This window comes from Papio anubis, chromosome 2 (genome assembly GCF_008728515.1).
Source record: "Papio anubis isolate 15944 chromosome 2, Panubis1.0, whole genome shotgun sequence".
NCBI classification, from domain to species: domain Eukaryota; kingdom Metazoa; phylum Chordata; class Mammalia; order Primates; family Cercopithecidae; genus Papio; species Papio anubis.
In genome coordinates, this window is record NC_044977.1 from 34,013,400 (window position 1) to 34,031,733 (window position 18,334).

Consider the following 18,334-nt stretch of genomic DNA (forward strand, 5'->3'; position numbering starts at 1 on the left):
GAAAGGAATGAAGACCTTTGAGCTATGGGATGGCTCAGGCCAAAGTTTGTGTGGGCTTTGCCTGCCTGGCACTGGTGCCCCCAACCCCCCTCCTCCTCCAGGAGACCTGGGGAGATGCCCTGGACTGCTGCTCCTTTTTGTCTGCTCACCAGTTGAAGACTTCTGTTATACCTTATTATGGAGGAAAACAGCCTGTCCCTGTGGGTTTGCTGTGGATTCAACAAGCTGCATTTGTTTCTCCCAATTCTGAAACATTACAAAAAGCAACAGAGTGGGCAGGTGACTGCTTCCTGGGAAGGGAGCCACAAGTCTTAAGCACAATGTTGGGAAGAGGCAACTGTATCTATGCACAAGGACCTCTGCCTATGTGTGCTTCATTTGGGGGACACACACACTTCCAGATGACAATAAGTATATACACAAACACACACGTGCACACACGTCAATAAATCCAATAGAACTGTAGAGTTTGTTAAATGCACTGTACTCCACATAAGCATATTCAAGTTTCTCATGAAAGGGATACATAGAAATTACTGATGGTTGGGCTCCTTCAGAATGCCCTAAAGTCTCATCACAGATACTGATGCACTCAACTAAGGCAACAAAGCAGAAGCAGGTATGTGAGATATGTCAGACCTTTGACTCCTAACCAGAAGTTCAAAAATGTATCTTGTCGTCACTGGACAACATGAATGTGAAAGTTTTATGCTGAGGGAAGCTCACACTGTGTGTGCACATGTATAAATAATGTATACTCATTTATAGACATTTTGGACAGCAGTGGTGACATACTGGATGGGTTAAGACTGTTTCATTACTTGAATCTACATATAAACTGCAATGATTTTGCTGGGTAATAACAACCATTGCAACACTAGTAGAAACAGATGCCCCCAAGGTTTTGTCTTTTTTTTTTTTTTTTTTTCTCTCTCTTGGAGGTATCAAAATCTCATTGAGGCATTCTAAACCAAAGAAACCTCTGAATTTGAAAGAGGATTAGTAGGGACTTTTATACCCTCATTGGGCATCCCAGAAGCTGGGACTCTCAGGACTGTGGCTAGATTTTTGCCTATGATCTGTAGATTATGCTCTTGCACCGAAGACATGAAAGTTATGTGTTTGCATTTAAACAAAGAACCACCAGATAAAAGAGATGCTCTCTAAAACTGAGGGAAAAAAAAGTTGAGATACATGCTATAGATAAAGAAAGCTTTTTGCTGGGATTGTTCTCCTTGTTAAGGAAATGTTTAAACCTAGTACTCCCAGGCACCTGTGATTGCATTTTCTAGGATTCTATTTAGTAGTATGATGTCCATTTTACATTCAGCCCCAACCTATGTCACTGAAATAGAATAGGAAATAGCAGCCACTATCTAAGAGTAGTCAGTTCTAGAGAAGTTTGGTGCCTCCCCAAGAAGTCACTATTTCCATAGTCCTCAATCACGAATAGGGCTTATTTTTGTGATAATGTAACTATTAAACAGCAAGAAATGCCTATAACTTCAGAGCCTTCTCATTTCTATATCTTTTGTTCTCTTCCCAGGGTTTTCTGATTTAAGGCAATAATGCTATACTGTAAGTAGCCTCTTGTGAAAATACCTTAATTGAGGTCACTTAAGATTAGATTTCAGTCTGAAAGTCTACAGTTTATGGAGCAAAAGGTGGAGCCTGAAGAAACCACTGGAATGGCAGGTGTTTTAGTCAGTGGTATAGAAAGATGATGTTTCTTGTTTCAACCCATGGCATTTTTACCCCTCATGCAGTGAGGAGAAAATATATAGTTCTGAAAAAGAACCCACACTACATAGCCCTAATTTTCTACCTCTTCACTCTAAAAAGGATGGAAACAAGCTCTACTATTCTAAAACAATTCCTGGGGATCTGCTAAGGTACACTGCTGACTGCTATAGACTCAGTGTTAAAGGACAAAAAAAAGTCTTCAGAGACTTAGAAAAGTCTTTGGAATATTTTGGTCAGGCTAGATCATCTTGATACTCAGTGCTAGAAACGATGCTTTGGATTAGTAATTTCCACATTCTGAGTTTACAGGAACACTGAGTCACCACAGCCTTTTCTCTTATAAAGGTTTAAGTGACATCAGAAATAGCAACTCTACACAGAAAGCCCTTGGGAATATGAAAATATTCTCTCTCAAGAGCAAGGGCTCTTCCATGCCCCTTTTCTGCCTCTATATGTAGCCTGAGTACCAAGGTACAGATTGCTTCTGAAAGTTCGCCCCATGTAATCTATTTCCTGGGTACCTAAGAGAACAGCCATTTTCTTCATGAAAACACAAAGAGGGGAAAGAGGCTGCTGCTGTTCCAGTAGGAAGTTATGTCTAGCCTCCAAAGCCTGGTGGCTGGGTCAGCTCAAGCACTCTCTTCATGCACTGCAGGCTCAGGAGGCATTGGGTTGCTTTGCTTTTTCTATGGAATTAGGGAGCCTATTGAAATTCTAGTGCACCCTTCCTTTTGTTTGTCACCAAGTCACATGGTTCTGTCTTCAGTGTCCTATTTTTCTTTTTTTTTTTTAAATTTCTTTTTCTGAGGAACAAAATTGGCCATTTAAATAAAGTTCTTTTCCAGTGAGTAAAGAGGTTTCTCAGAGCCAGAAATCACTCAAAAGAGAGTCTGTCGACCCTACCCATGGAAAAGCCCAGAGATTTCTCTAACCACTTCTTGCCAAACTTCCTAGTTTTGTGATTGGATGTTTCTTGGTTTAGCATTGTTTGGTGCTGAATACATTTTGCAATTCTTTTGTTCTCTGTCCTACAGCTTCCATTACCCTGGACTTCAACTCATTACCAAATTAAAGAATTCTTTTAGAAGATTTCTTTTAAGAGTCAGGTCACAAAAGAAAGGGCACCCTCCTGTTCTCCTAAATCTCAAGGGCATCTCGGGTTGTGTCTGCTCTTAGTTGCACCTTCCTTTTGTTCCCTTTTGATGTACCAGCACACTGGCTATAGCAGAGGCAGACCTGATTTGATTATCTGATACCTTTTCCGCAGAAACATATACCCCTGCTCCCAGCCCCAACTAACCAAATAACATCTTCTAGAACAACAGAGGAAAGCTCCAGAATGGGTGTATATCCTGTGACTCCTGGCCAGATCTACCTTGCTCCCTGTTTTCCTAGGGGTCACAAGTGTTGGGAGCATTATGGAGGAGCCCCAACAAGGAAGTGACATAAGCTTTTACTATGTTTTCTCAGGAATCGTAGGGGTTTTATAAGGGGCATACGGCATTTCTGATTTCTGTGCTGAGAGAAAACATTGAGTTTTGGGCACGGGCAGAGCACAGACAGCTGGTGTGCTTGTGTGAGGGAAGTACATATAGCTCAAGGCTTTAGGATTGAATATGAAACAAACATACCTGGAGGAAAATTTTTTCTTTTCATTTTCAGAATTCACAAATTCTTACTGTTCATGGGTTGAAAAAGAGTATTTTTGGACCTTATAGTATATTTTGGTGATGCAAAATAAAACTCTTATGACTTTTAAATACAGCAAACCCAAGTCTTTCTAAGGCCAAGAGCTACTGTGACCTCTAAGATGACTAGGAATGAACTGAGGCTAGAATATGGGCAGGAAACTATCCAGCACACTTAATCATGGCACAAAGATTCAAAGCATTAGGAATTTGGGAAGAGAACAGTCTATAAGACTGTTATTAGGAGCTAAAGTTTACCACTCAATTAAAATATACAGGAAACCATTTTGATACAGAGATTTTCATTTCAGATTTTTTTTTTTTTTTGCTTAGCTTGTTTCTCAGTTTTTCCCCCTGTGTAGAGTTCTATCAGATCCATGTATTCCAATTATTTTCTTTTTCAGGATTATATTTCACACAGTTGGGGGCCTTTTTTGTACAAATGTTGGCATTTAATAAGGAAAAATTGCCCATGATGCTGAGATAATACCAATGTTTTTAGTGCTAGAAAATATTATTTTTTATAACCATATCTAAATATCTTGAGATAAAAATTCCCCTTTGACTTTTTTTCCTTTCCCTTGTTTGGCAAATTCCATTATAAAATTATAAATTGCTAAAAAGTGTCCTTTCCATACTAGTTCTTCTTCCTTGTACTCATCCTAAGAAGTCTTAAATCTGGAACATTTGCTTTTATCTTATCTGTTTCCTTGCTACTAGAAAGAAATTTTTTTTTTTAGCACTGATATCACCCTACCATGAAGTTCCAAATGTAAGATGACTGTAGGACTTGAAACAAAAAAAATTAAAAATATCCACACTCATTCTCTCATTTTGAAGCAAATGTCTTTCCCTATTTCTAAAGATATTTGTGATTGTTTAACTTAAAAGTGAGAACTGACAATCTAAAAGCATCTCCATCCTTTTGAAACAGGTCCAGATTGGTTTATTTCCTAAAATGTCACTTTGGAAAGTGGCCATTTGATGGGCCAGGAACATAGCAATAAACAACTACCTCTTTGCTCCTCCAGATTAGATCTCCCAATCCAATCCAGCTTCTTCCTCTTTCCACAAAATAATTTGTCAACTATTTTACAATGTGACATGTTTGGGAAGGATAAACATACAGTAGGAATATGTCTACTGCTATGCAAACCTGGCTGGTCCATTTTGTCATGGACTACAATGATTATATCACCTCATTAAGAATTCTTTAGGAATCCTCCACCCCCTCTCCCCCCCCACTTTTTTAAAAGAGACACTTCCTTTACAGGGAAAGCATGATAGTCTCCTCAGGGTTTCAAGTCACCTGCAGCTTTTTCTCTACATGTTCTACCAAAAGAAAAGGTGGATTCTAACCCAATTGCTTAGCATTTTACATGGCAAATCAGCATTAAGGCAAATGGGTCTATCTCAGATTTGAGAAACAGAAAGCTACATGTGGCCCATAATGGCACCTAAGATCAACTTTTCAGGAGGTATTAGTGAAAATTCTTCCTAGTTGCTAAATTTTAACAAAGACACTTTCAAGTCTACTACTGTTAAACAGTTAAACATATTTTAAAGTGGCTTTTGGCCTTCTTTCATTTGTAACATGTATTGAGTGATTTCATGTCATTATCTTCTAGCTTTGAGTTTTTTTTCTTAAGGTCAATCTTCTCTTTTTATTTTATGGGTGGAATCACTTGTTTTCCAAAATATCAAAACAATTCCATGACATAGTTAATTAACTAATGCTCCCTCTATTGGTGGTAAGTGGAAATATTAGTTTTACAACACTGATATTTTAAAAAGCAAAATTAGCAATAGAAAAATGAACTTACTTTATTTTGGAAGCTGTTCCTTACTAACTGTTAAAACAGGTCAGTTTTGGACACACAGTTCTTGGTAGGACTCCTCTTAGAAATCACAATAGGTTATACTCAATAGTCAGTTAACCACCCAAGTGCACATTAAAACTTCTAGCAAAATATCCACTGAATTAAGCACTGTGGGACCAAATCAAACTCACAAACACTTCAGTTACACTAACCTTACTAAGCGTCACAAAGAACTTATGAAAAAGATCCAAGTTAACCAAATGTCTGAAATATATGAATAAAACCAATTTAGTCATTACAGAGTTGTTTGTGTTGGAAGATTTTCCCTCGTTTGCTGCACAGTTTTTGTAAATAAAATGCTGACAGGAAAATTAGAAGGAAAATTAAATTAAAATGTAATGTAATTTTGAAACTAAAATACTCTCTCCTTTCTTCTTTTTAAAACTGTAGTTTGGTGTTTTGCTTTGTTTAAAGATTTGCTTTCCCCTAAGTGTGTTAAAATATGCCCAGCAATGAAATCACTTTGGGAGTTTTAGCTAGGTTTAAGAAATCCTAAATTTGAGCTGGAATCCCTTCAGGACACTGTCTATAATGAAAATATCTCTATTATAATACCTTGATCAGGACCGAGGAGAGAAATCCCAACTAGGAAGAGAGAGTGGCATCTGGTATGATGCAATAGATTGGTGGTCTTTTGAGTGGTGGATGTTGGCATCTGGGAATTTTTAAATTTCCCTAAACCCTCTCTAAGAAGCAAGGGTTAATTAGTCATCTGAAGAATGATCATCTTATTTAGCCCTCTTAACCATGGTGGAAATAGTCAGAAGGTGATATTTGAAAGGAAAAAAGTAATTTTGGCATCAATGCATCTTGATCTGTAACAGGCTTCTCATAATGATGCTCTTTGCAGTTGGGAAGGGTGAGGAGCTATGGCAGAGTTTTGTGAACTCCTCTTCCTGGCTGATCACAAAAGAAAAGACCCCATTTATCAAGACTTCTAGACCACTAGTGTTTCACCAAGAAAAAAAGTAAAGTCAATAGAAATTCTAGAATTGTAAGATCTCAATGAAATTTTGGAGAAGCAAGCAATCTCTGAAAGATAAAGTCTCTTCCATGAAAAAGAACAGAATTCTAGATGGATCAGTTGAAAAAAATTATTCAGTGGGGCAACTTAAGCTTGCTAAAGTCAAAGAACTACATATCAAAATACAAAGCAGCAATTCAAATTACAGCAGGGATGGGCTGGCCACAGAGGCCCTCATCAACCCAGGCAATACTTAAAATAATAAAAATTAAGAAAAATTAAAAAAAATATGAAGAAAATATCCTTCCTCTCTTTCAAATATAACTATAGTTGCCTTTTATTCTTTCTATCTGGAAGCAGTATCGCTAACCTTAACAGTCTTGACTTACCAAAAAATATATATATGTGTGTGAAATAAAATAAAAGAGAAGGAATTGGTGGCAGTGTATGCAAAACCAAAATGAAAAAAAATTACTTTTAACAATTTCACTTTTTTTGTTTTTTTTTTTACACAAATACTGTTGTAAATATATTAAAAAAATCAGCATTCTATCTGGTAAACGTCACTTTTGCCCCTCTATAAAATTTTGAATTAAAAAAGCCTCAAGAACTTTTTATTGTTCCCCCCCACCCTCCATTTCTCTTTCTTCTTCTCTTCCACAAGAATATATCCTGACACTTTTTTTTTTTTTTTTGCAAAGATTGTTGGAAATAATCCTTCTCTTGTACCTAGAAACATAGGTGCACATTTCTGATATCTTTGTTTTATCCGCATTCCTGCCTTTCATGAAAGTCCCTCTTGATTGTGCTGAGGCTGTGGCTCAGCGAAGACACTGAATAAATACGATAGCCACTGTTGCTTGTTGCTTGTTGCTTGTCCAAGTCTTCCTGGCTTCTGCTGCAAGAGGGGGATATGGAGAAGGTGGGCCAGGGTGTGTGGACCCGGGCAGAATCTGGGGGAGAAGCCTGCCATTCGTCTTTCTTTCCCACACCACCGAACCCACTGCCCTTCCCACCCCCACAGCCCTTTTATGAAATCAGACAACGTGGTAGGTGGAAAACAGCAGGGCCTTTCCTCTGGGTTTTCAACCAGAAGTGATATTCCACAGTTTTAACTGGTTACTGTGAAGTCCAAGCGGCCAGAATTGTGAAAATGTCCACTGAAACACTGCAAGCGGTGTACTTAAAGACAGTAGGCCTTTTAGATTTTGTTATATATTTTTTGTAGTGCTCTTCACAAGTGGAAATTTTTTTTTTTTTTTTTTTTACTTTTTTTTTAAAAGATTTTTTTGTAAAGAAGGGTTGTATTTAGAGGCCAGTAGCTAGAGATCCAACCAGTGGACCTCTTGAAGCACTACCAGGCCTTAAGGCCACCATCCGAGGGAGACTGGGAAAACTATTATTCACCCAAGCCTCCGGAAATGTAATGTACCAGCAGGCAAAAAACAGTTCTTCATGTAGTACAAAAGGAAACGAAACAAAAACAAAAACAGAAAGTAAAAATGAAACCAAAACATTTCTTAAATTCTAGTGCCATAGCTTTTTTGTTTGTTTGTTTTTTGTTGTTGTTTTGTTTTGTTCATAAGAAAGAGAGAAAGATACTACTTATCCGTCAGACACATGCATCCTCATGTGGTCGTTGAACTGCTCGATTTGGTCAAACTTTGCTGGGCAGACGGAGCAGACGTAAGTGGTCCCCTCCGTGCAGGCCACCACGCCTGGGGGGCCAGCGCGGGCACCTGGGGGTGTGCCTGCAGGGGGGGTCCCATTGCTGGCACTGTGCAGGGCCACGTGTCGCTCCAGGAGGGTCTTGTGAGAGAACTTCTTTTTGCAGATGTAGCACTCGTAGGACTTCTCTCCCCGGTGGAGGCGCATGTGCACGTTGAGGGAGCTCTTCTGGGTGAAGCGCTTGTTGCAGATACTACACTGGTATGCCCTCACTCCTGTGTGTGTCACCATGTGCTTGATAAGGTAATCCTTTAAGGAGAAGGAGCGCCAACAGATGCTGCATTGGTGGGGCTTCTCACCTGTTGATGTAGGAAGAGACAGCAAGCAGGACAGAGCGAGATATAGCAAGGGATGGAGAACGAAGGAGAGAAAAACAAGACAACAAAAAAGAAAAACAAAACAATTAAAAAATAAAATCTGATTGCTTAATGGATCATCCTTGATTGAAAAGTCCAGGCCCTCCTAGCCTCTCATGTGCACAGGAATTTTGCTTTATGGGGATGCCGGGACAGTTTTGCTTTCCATTTCCCTATGCCATAAAACAGCTTTCTTGGAAAGCTACCAGATATTCCCCACTAAAAGTCTTCAAAGTCACTCTGTGGAAAAGGGAGGGCTACTTTTCAAGGGGGTCACTTTCAGGGTCCTGATTAGGGGATTTAGTGTTTCCCATTAACATTATCAAACAATATAAGAAATAAGAGAGAAGAAAGATCTCTGGAGACATGGGGTGCTCTAGAATCCTTGAGAACTAAGGATATTGGTCACTATAGCTTGGTTCCTTGGGGAAAATCCCCACTTCTAGTAGTCTGTCTTATAAATACATCTATGTGTTGATTGTGAGTTTTGAAAATATTTGCCAACATAGGAACAAGTCATTTTGAAGAGTTATACTTTCAGGTTTATCTACTTTAGACAGAAATCTTCCTAACATGTAACTTAAGGGTTAATTGCCTGTTCTCTATTGACTGTACTGAGCTGCAGACTGGCCTCATCGGGTGTAGAGGCTGAGTAGGCAGTGGGCAACATGATGATATCAGACTCAAATGGTCCTATTCAAATCTGGGCACCAACACACTACACACTACTCTGACAAATCACCAAATGCCTCTGAGGTATATAGCCCTACTTACCTCATTGTGCTGGTGTTGACATAAAATACATATGAAATCACTTTGCAGACCACCAAGAGCAGTGTGGGAATACATGCATGGTATTCTTATTACAAGGATACCTCCCACCCCCATTAAATGCTTCCATATGCATTTTGAACTCTTGGGTCAATTTTTAAAATAGTTTTCCTGCATCCTCCTTTGCTCTCAGCCTGTTGGCAGAAACCCTTGTTTCTCCTCAGTTTACTGCTTTGGTTTGGCTTAGAAACCAAATGATCAAGTTTGTTACAAACAGTAAGGTAAGTAATAATACTCAGTCACTTAATGACCACAGGAGGTATTCTTAAAGTCCATGGGCCTGTGGCATCTCTTTAAGATAATTACTTAAAGACTTATTTTCTTTGTGCTGTTTGGTCTGAGCTCTGCTCCTGACAGGTGAGATGAACTGCGTATTTGGTCGATCTCTCACTTCATTCCTGATTGCCCAGTATAGGCCCTTGCCTCAGAGAAAAAAGTCCTTCTTCCATATATTCTTTCATGATCGAAACTAAAACCCAAAGCCTCTGAAACTCCTTAGGATAACACTGCAACATTTGAACTATGCATCAAGGTAAGAAATCTTTTAAAATTTGAGCTAACTTCCATTTAAAATATATGCCTTGGCTGTTTTTCCTTTTTTCCCCATTAAGAAACAGAAGAGCTTTGATGTGTCATGGTAATAGCAGCAATGAAAACAATCGCCATGTATTGAGTGCTGACTATGTAGCAGGGTTGGTATTAAGTGCTGTATGTTCATGATCCATTTTACTAAACTTTTTTTCATCAGGAATTTTTTTTGTTGTTGTGTTTTCAAACATAAACAGATATGTTTTGAAGCACACTGACCAGACAGTATGATGCATAAGATCACAGGATTAGAAGAGAATTCTACTTTTAGATTAGAACAGGAAAGTTTAGGGAAGCCTCATTGCTAATAATCTCAATTTGCTGAAGACTTCAGTCTATGCACAGTGTTTACATTGGTACTTTTTTTTTTTTTTTTTGAAGTAAGACATTCCCTAAGAGAGACAGTCATGCATGTTTTTAGCCGAAACATTTCTGTCAGCTGTAAACATGCTTGGAAGTCAACTGGTCTTTGCTATCCTCCTGCTTTCAGACAATTTATAGAGGCTATGATGGGCTGGTCAACTATCATTTAAAATGTGTCCACCTGTCACCTTTTATGGGAAACATGCCTTAAACTGCAGATGGTATTTTGGCTGCTAGGAAGTTGAAACTTCATCTATGTTAAAATGCTCTGCTGTTTGAAACTTTCACCTTCTGTGTGTTTTTCCTCGAGGCAAGGTCACTGATGAAGCCTTTTTATTTTCACACTCTTCTAATGTGTCTATAAATTGATTCTTCACAGTTGACATGTTTCTCTCCATAGCATATATAGGTATGTTGTTTGTGTGCATGTAGTATTGGCTCTACCATTAATTACCCATGTGATCCGGGGCTTTTTAAGTGTTTTCATCTCTCTGGGTTTGTTTCATTTTCCATATGTGAGGAGTTGGACCAGGCACTTGCCACATGGTCCTTTGTGGATTTAGCGGTCCTCAGTCCATGGTGGACCACAAACCCTGAGAACTCTAGTCCTGGCCTTGTCAGTGAATGACCCGAGGGCAACCTGCTTAGTCACTGAATGCATTACCAGTCCTACATTTTAAATAAGACAAAGTATCCTGTTCCCTTCCCTGCCACAGAACAATGGTATGTTATTTAATAAACAGAAATGTTTGCAAAGCACTTGGGAGCTCCTTAGAGGAAGGTGCTGTCTATAATTATTGAGGTGCTGTGATGGTGGAGTGTAGGTATTTCAGAAACTGTTTTACTAAATGGGGTATATTTTCAGATTAGTGAGGTGCTCACAAGCTTCACTTCTGTATGAATTTGAAACGCAGTCACTCAGCAGGAATGAATGATTGTGTTTTAAGAAAAAATTTTTCCCATGATTTTCTTGTGTATTACTTACAGCAATCCCAAAATGGTTTTAGATATTATACAAAAAATGGATGAGTTCTGTTGATTGTTGCTCTCCAGGTAAAGAAACAAAAAGTGAAGATAAATGGTCAGAGATGGCTTTCCAGGTTTAAGCCTACGGTTAGGAATGAGAAGTCTGATTTGTCAGAAGGGGACACAAAGCAAAAAGTGGATACTTGAATTATAACATCAAGGGGAAGGTCATATAAGTTCCTTCACTTTAAAATGATCCATTTGGGCCTATACAGATGTAAGAGTCAGATATGAATTCCATTTCCTTGGCTGAGTGACTTGGGCCTGTCATTTAACCTCTATAAGCCTCAGTTTCCTTATCTATAACCTGAGAATAATCTAGTAAGTACCTGTTTTGTGAAGGTGTTTTGAAAATGGAAGAGATAAAGCACTTAGTACAGAGCACGTGGTCATTTTAAGAAAAATTAAACTGTTCCATTTATCACAAAGGAACCAAGGATAAATGAAACCAACTGCGAAATGACTTGCATGGCATATGGAAGTCAATCCTGAATTTTTAAAACATTATTTCAGATAATCAATAAAACAAGTGATTATATTGCAGCTATGTAATTCGGAGTTGGGGTATAGTCGACTCTCTCAATTACATATGTGAATGGCAAGAAGTGGCCTATGGATACAATGTCAGCACAGAGCACAGAGGATTTCCTAGGAAAGCCGCAACGGAGCACTGGAGGCACAGAAACCAAACAGCAAGGGAGAAAACTGAGGGGGAGGCAGTGCCCTTTACTGCCTTGCCAATGGTGTTGGGCATGGTAAAAATATACATTTTTCTCAATTTTTCAATGCCTGCTCATCACCTTCTTCTCATGAACCAGCTCTGACACTTAATCTACTATGACTGAAAAGTGAAAAAAAAAGAGGAAGAACAATACTGCTTAGGTTAGAAGATGCAGAACGTTCTGCCTGAAGCTCAGAAAGTTCAGGTAAAAGCCATCCTAATGGGTAAAGACACCCAACTTTGAATAGGAACCTCTTGCACTGGGGGCTCAACAAGAACCCACTTATTCTACTGATTTTTTCCCCCTCATTTTAACCAAGGCTTCTCCTGAGCTGTGAAAAGGACAATGAAGGCTGTTATCAGGAGATTTTTCAGAAGCACTGTTCCTACCTGACTCTCCTGTTCTCTCTGCCTCCCCATCATTTGCCCTAGTACAATGCCTTCCTCTTTCGTGAGTATAGTGACGGGTCAAAAAACCAAGACAGGGTGCTTGATGAGACAGCAGGCAGCAGGAAGGAGAAGAAAGAGGAGAAGGTGGGTAGTGGAAGATGGCCACTGGTGAGGAGAGCAGAAGGAATAATTGAAAGTGCAGGTCCTCTGAATGGGGAACATCGAGACTGGACCAGAAAATGGGGTACGTTCCAGATTAACAATGGAAGTACATTCAGATGGAATCATATGGAGCTTTTACTGGTTGCAGAGTGTAGTCTGCACCAAGAGACGTCTGTTTAAAAGAGGACCCACACAGTCGGGTGCCGTGGCTCACGCCTGTAATCCCTGTACTTTGGGAGGCTGAGGCAGGTGGATCATCTGAGGTCAGGAGGCTGAGACCAGCCTGACCAACATGGTGAAACCCCATCTCTACTAAAAATACAAAAAAAATTAGCTGGGTGTGGTGGTGGGTGCCTGTAATCCCTCCCAGCTACTCAGGAGGCTGAGGCAGGAGAATCACTTGAATCCGGGAGGTGGAGGTTTCAGCGAGCAGAGATGGCACCACCGCACTCCAGCCTGGGGGACAGAGTGAGACTCTGTCTCAAAAAATGGGGGGCCCACACACCTGAGATATCAGTGGTGTGATTGCCTGCCAGCCTTTCTGTTCATTCCCTGGGATGTGATCCTGTTGCCAGCTTGGACTGTGAGGCTAAGAGGGACTGCCCATTGGGAATATGCTGCATTCACAAAATATCTGTGGCTTCAGTGACAACTAAGATATTTTAGTTTTAAGCAGAACTTTGGAGCGTTTCATACATGTTACTTGACTTTTCTTACAATTTTGTGAATAGAATGGATATTAACATCCCCAGAAAATAGCATCTCCAATTAGAGAGTTGTACTAACATCTTGAAGGTCACCTAAGAAGTCAGTAACACCTGAGAGTATAAAATACTAGCCCAACCAGATTATCTTCCTCTCCCCTGTTAACAATTCTTTGTTCTCTGGATTATGCTGCAAAATGTATGATGCTACTATAACACATATTAATGGCTTTGACAGTTTTACAGCATTCATAATTAAGTGTTTTCACATAAATTATGTTATTCAATTCACAGAGCAATCACGTAAAGTACTACAGATCTGAAAAACTGAGGCTCAGCTTGGTTATAGAACTTACCCAAAGTCACTCAGTCAGAAAGTGGTAATATCATGGCTTTCTCACTCCAAACCTTATACTTGTTCCTTTACACCCACTGGCTTGATATAATTAATAGTTCAAGCTCCATATGGGGATTAACACATTATCTTCGTATGACTATTATGGCCCAATCGCCAACATTGTTATGCTACTATTGTTACTATGTCTATTTACATTGAATTCATGGCTGAAATAGCTGATCTTCTCAAAGCAATAAGCAAAATTACCATATGTGCAGAGGATACCAATGGGCTAAAAACAGTCATCAATGAATGGGCTGTTGATAACATGATTCAGAAAACGCCAAAACACTTATCTTTTATGGGTAAAAAACCCCACAAAAGTGTGAAGACAGATATATGTACAATGTATTCTCTAGCAAATAAAAAAAGAGAAAAAACAAATTTAAAAGTCTTGCTATGAAAAGAATGTATCTGTGTATAAGTCCCTTGAATTAAATTCTCCTGGAAAGCATGTTCACATTTTAAAATTTTCTTTTATTTATTTTATTTCAATGGTTTTTGGAGACCAGGTGGTTTTTGGTGAATGTGCAAATTCCCCAAATGAATGGGCATATGAAAGTGTGATATACATGTGTATATACATGTGTGAAATGTATGTCTCTGTGTGTGTGTTTCTGCTGTCACAGAGCTTACATTCTAAGGGGAAAGTGTTAAGCTAATACATGAAGATATAAATAATACAAGTCAGTACTGCTAAATACCAGAAGGGATACATTTGCCCTGTGACCTATGTAATTTGGAAAACTCAACTTATCTCTTACATGTGATTAGTTTCTGTGATATAATTTATCCACTACAAAATCAAGCTTTGATCCACAATTTTGATTTACTTTTTCTAAACAGATTCTTAGTAGTAGAATTTTTAAAAATAATGTTATGTAACAAAAGCAACCTGATGCCATCCTTCTAATTACCCAGGCTCACCTCTCTAGGGGATTGATTCTCAACTTCAGCATGAACCAGGGCTTGTTACAGATTGCTGGGCTCCATCGCCTGAGTTTCTGATTCAGGATGTCTGGGGCGGGGGTGAAGGGTGGGGGAACATAATCTGCATGCTGCTAGTATGGGGATCATGCTGCTCCAGGGTTATCTTTGAATCTTCCCTATTGCTTGCCTTCCATATCCACGTTGACACTAAGGCTTATCCTTCTTATATTCTCTGTCTTTCCCTTTCATTTCCATTCCTTTATTTGACTTCTGCTTTTCTCTCTTGATGGAAGGGGGTAGAGGTGAGCACTGCTTTGTTCCCTGACAGGATGGTTTGTGTTATCTTTGTTTTTTTTTCTCTAATTCTGTTGCTTTCAAACATGCCCTTAACTCTTAGTTTCCTTTCTCACAACTTTTATGCAGCTGCAGTAGGTGAATGAAAGAAACTCCTAGAGACAAGGAAGTCCTCTGTGGTTTTTTTTAGCAGTGGATAAAGACTGGTTAGGTGAGGAATTTTCATTTTTACTGTTATAAAAATTGTTAAGGAATAAGAAAATTCTTTTATGAAGAACATTCAAGAGCAATCTAAGGAGTATAAAGTAGTTCCAGTGTTTACATTCCAAAGAGGAAGGACACATGTCAAGCGTGTATTATTCAGAGACAGGAAACAGAGCAAAGCAACTCAGTGTCTCCTGGGTACTAGGGGCGAAAACTAATAATTGATGAGGATTTTTAATTTTTCTAATTAAGTAACACTTTGCCTCTTCTGAAAAGCTCTCATATGCATCATACATCAGAAGGCAGGAAAAAATCATTTTTATTTTAAAGTCAAAGAAACAGAGGGTTGTGAAATTAACTGACTTGTTGAAGGACACACAGCCATTTAGAGGAAACAAAACTGGATCCAAATCATCTAATTCCAGTACAATCGTCTTTCATTTGTGCCTCTACTTTAAATTTTTGTGTTATAATCACTATGAAATATACTTTACAACTAAAGCTTCCTTGATTCTTAAAGGTAGAGCTTAGCTCCAAAATCAATATGACGGACTACTTCTTTGTCTCAAACACATTTTTTTTTTTTGTTTGAGACAGAGTCCTGCTATGTTGCCCGGGGTGGAGTGCAGTGGTGTGATCTCCGCTCACTGCAACCTCTGCCTCCTGCGCTCAAGTGATCTTTCCACTTCAGCCTCCCAAGTAGCTGGAACTATAGGTATGCAGCACCATGCCTGGCTAATTTTTAAAGATTTTGTAGAGCTGGAGTCTTTCCAAGTTGTCCAGGCTGGTCTCAAACTCCTGGGCTCAAGTGATCCTCCCACCTTTACCTCCCAAAGTGCTGGAATTACAGGCGTGAGCCACCATGCCTGGCCCCAAACACTCTTTCATGAATGTGGATCATTAACATAGAGCAGTACAAGATTTTAACTGAACTCTGAATCTTAGAATTGATTCTCTTCAGTTTTTTTTTTTTTTTTTTAAAGAGATGGGTACCAGGTTGGCCTCGAAACTCCTGGGCTCAAGCAATCTTCCCGCCTCAGCCTCCTGAGTATCTGGGACTATTGGTGTGTACCATCACACACAATTTATCTCTGCAGTTGTGGAAAGCAACTACCATCTATATTAAACTTTGGAGTTACTGAATTGCTAAGACAGTTACTCTGCAGGTCTATTGGTTTGCATAGTAGCTGTGATGGAGGGAACCCAAATGTCTTTCTTTTTAACTTTGTCAAGCTATTCTTTCTTTTTAGGATTCTTTTTAGTTAGAGTATGGGTGGGAACACAGAGTCCAACCCTACTCTTACGAGTATCCCCATGCTCCCTAGAACCTTTTTATATTAACATTTGGACTTTTTGCTTTGAATTTTTATCACTTCCACTGGGCTCTTGTAAAGTTTTGAGGTTCCATTTTTTTATGTTTTCCCCAGAAATTGAAAAGCTCACATTTGGAAATGTGAGCTACAACGAACCCAGGTCTTGAATTATTTCCACATGTTCCGGCTGTCTTGCTTTTTGAAAATCTAGACCAATTGTTCTAAAACTTTGTTAGGTTAGGGGATCCTTCAATTAGACAAAAGTCTTGAAAGACCGATAGGATTTCCAAACTGCCACTGCCAAATAATTCTAGAATGACAGAGAAGAGCATTACTTCTTTTAAATTAGGGGCCTGATTGATATATGCACAGTATTATTTTCAGGTGGGGCTATATTATACATACCATTACAATAACATTCATAATTTACTGAGGATGTTCATAATTTACTAGAAAACTGAAGTTCACACTTTAAGCATAACTCAGATTTATAAAATGACTCTACCTATAGCTTTTGCATCTATAATGTCTGAGTGCACAAATCCTTTGTTGGTTTTCTCATGTCCAAATCTAGTTATCTCAGCTAACCACAGAATCTCTGGTGAATCCATTGGAGAAATGTATTTATACATCAAGAAGATATTTTTTGGTAGTACACTGAAAATTTTATGTTGCAAATTTAAAGACTCACCTTAGTATGTGATCTAACGGGATGTGTGAACTTTGTATCTGATAGGTCTACTTGAAGAGCCATACAGAGGGGAGAGTAGATATGTTTATGGATCCAAGACCAGCAAAGTCAAGTTTGGCTAAGGAGATACTTTCAAATGGTCCTTCCTATACCCCTCCCCCCAAGTTCCTTAATTTAATGGCTTATAAATCAGCTATCCGGGGGAGGAAAGGATATAAACTATGTGATAACACTCTATAAATAATAAGTTGCTACAAAATAAAAACATTACTATTTGATTACTTCACCTAATAATGGTGATACCTAAACCATATGGAAAATTTATTGTGATTGACCTCAGGTCATTAGCACATTCACATTTATCCCTATAAATACACATAGCGACTTACCACTACCCAAATTTCTTCCTAAATTCAGTAGTGAGTCACTTTGTTTATTTGGAAGTGTGAATACTGTGATCTTTAAAAACTGATTCTCATAAAAGTACGCACATTAATTTACATAATGTCCTGACTTACACTGCAAAGAAGGCAAAGTTTGTCTTAAGTAATGTTCTATTTGAGTTGTACAATTCCATGTTAGATGCCTTGTCTCCATCTCTGTTGCTTTCTTTCCCTTCAGTCCCCAATCTAAACTTTGCTGTTTTATGTCCTGTCTCTTGGATTCCTACTAGTTGACCTGAGAAACAAGTTGTTTTGAGAAACTAATTTGTTTTCATGTATCAGAATTCGAGTATGTAACTTTTCCCTGGTAAATTATGTGTCATTTAATAAGGGTATTCTGAGGTCAGGCACAGTGGCTCGTGCCTGTAATCTCAGAACTTTCGGAGGCTGAGGCAGGCAGATGGCTTGAGCTCAGGAGTTTGAGACCAGCTTGGGCAACATGGTGAAACCCTGTCTACAAAAAATAAAAAAGTTAAACGGCCGTGGTGACATGTGCTTGTAGACTCAGCTACTTGGGAAGCTGAAGTGGGAGGACTGCTTCAGTCTAGGAGGTTGAGGCTGCAGTGATCCGAGATCATGCTACTGCACTCCAGCCTAGGTGACAGAGTGAAACCTTGTCTCACCAAAAAAAAAAAAAAAAAAAGAAAGAATTTCAAATATAATGATCATCAATGTTGCAGGTATTCTTAGGTCCAAGAGAATCTAGGTGAAATCAAAATTGTTTAGGTACTCACTTATATGGAGGCACATCCATGGAATGCCCAATTCTATGGGAATTCCATATCTCTGTCCCATTATGGAGCTAAGAAAAAGGACTGGCTGAGAGATCAGGAGATCTTAGCTCTGGAATCACAGAATCCAGGGATGAAACACAATCTTGCCCATCTTGATGACTGAAACCTGTGTACAAAATCCCTA

The 18,334-nt window shown here is 39.0% G+C and overlaps 1 protein-coding gene across 41 annotated transcripts in view; it reads right to left on the reverse strand.

The window, feature by feature from the left end:
- Positions 1 to 927: 927 nt before the first annotated feature.
- Positions 928 to 18,334, reverse strand: part of ZBTB20 (zinc finger and BTB domain containing 20) — an 816,756-nt gene continuing 799,349 nt past the window's right edge. For all 41 annotated transcript variants that reach the window (XM_021932980.2, XM_021932880.2, XM_021932915.2 and 38 more), the window contains one exon: positions 928 to 8,302. In XM_021932980.2, coding sequence (XP_021788672.1) covers positions 7,881 to 8,302 — 422 coding nt within the window. In that variant the 3' untranslated portion in view covers positions 928 to 7,880. The remainder of the gene's footprint in view (positions 8,303 to 18,334) is intronic.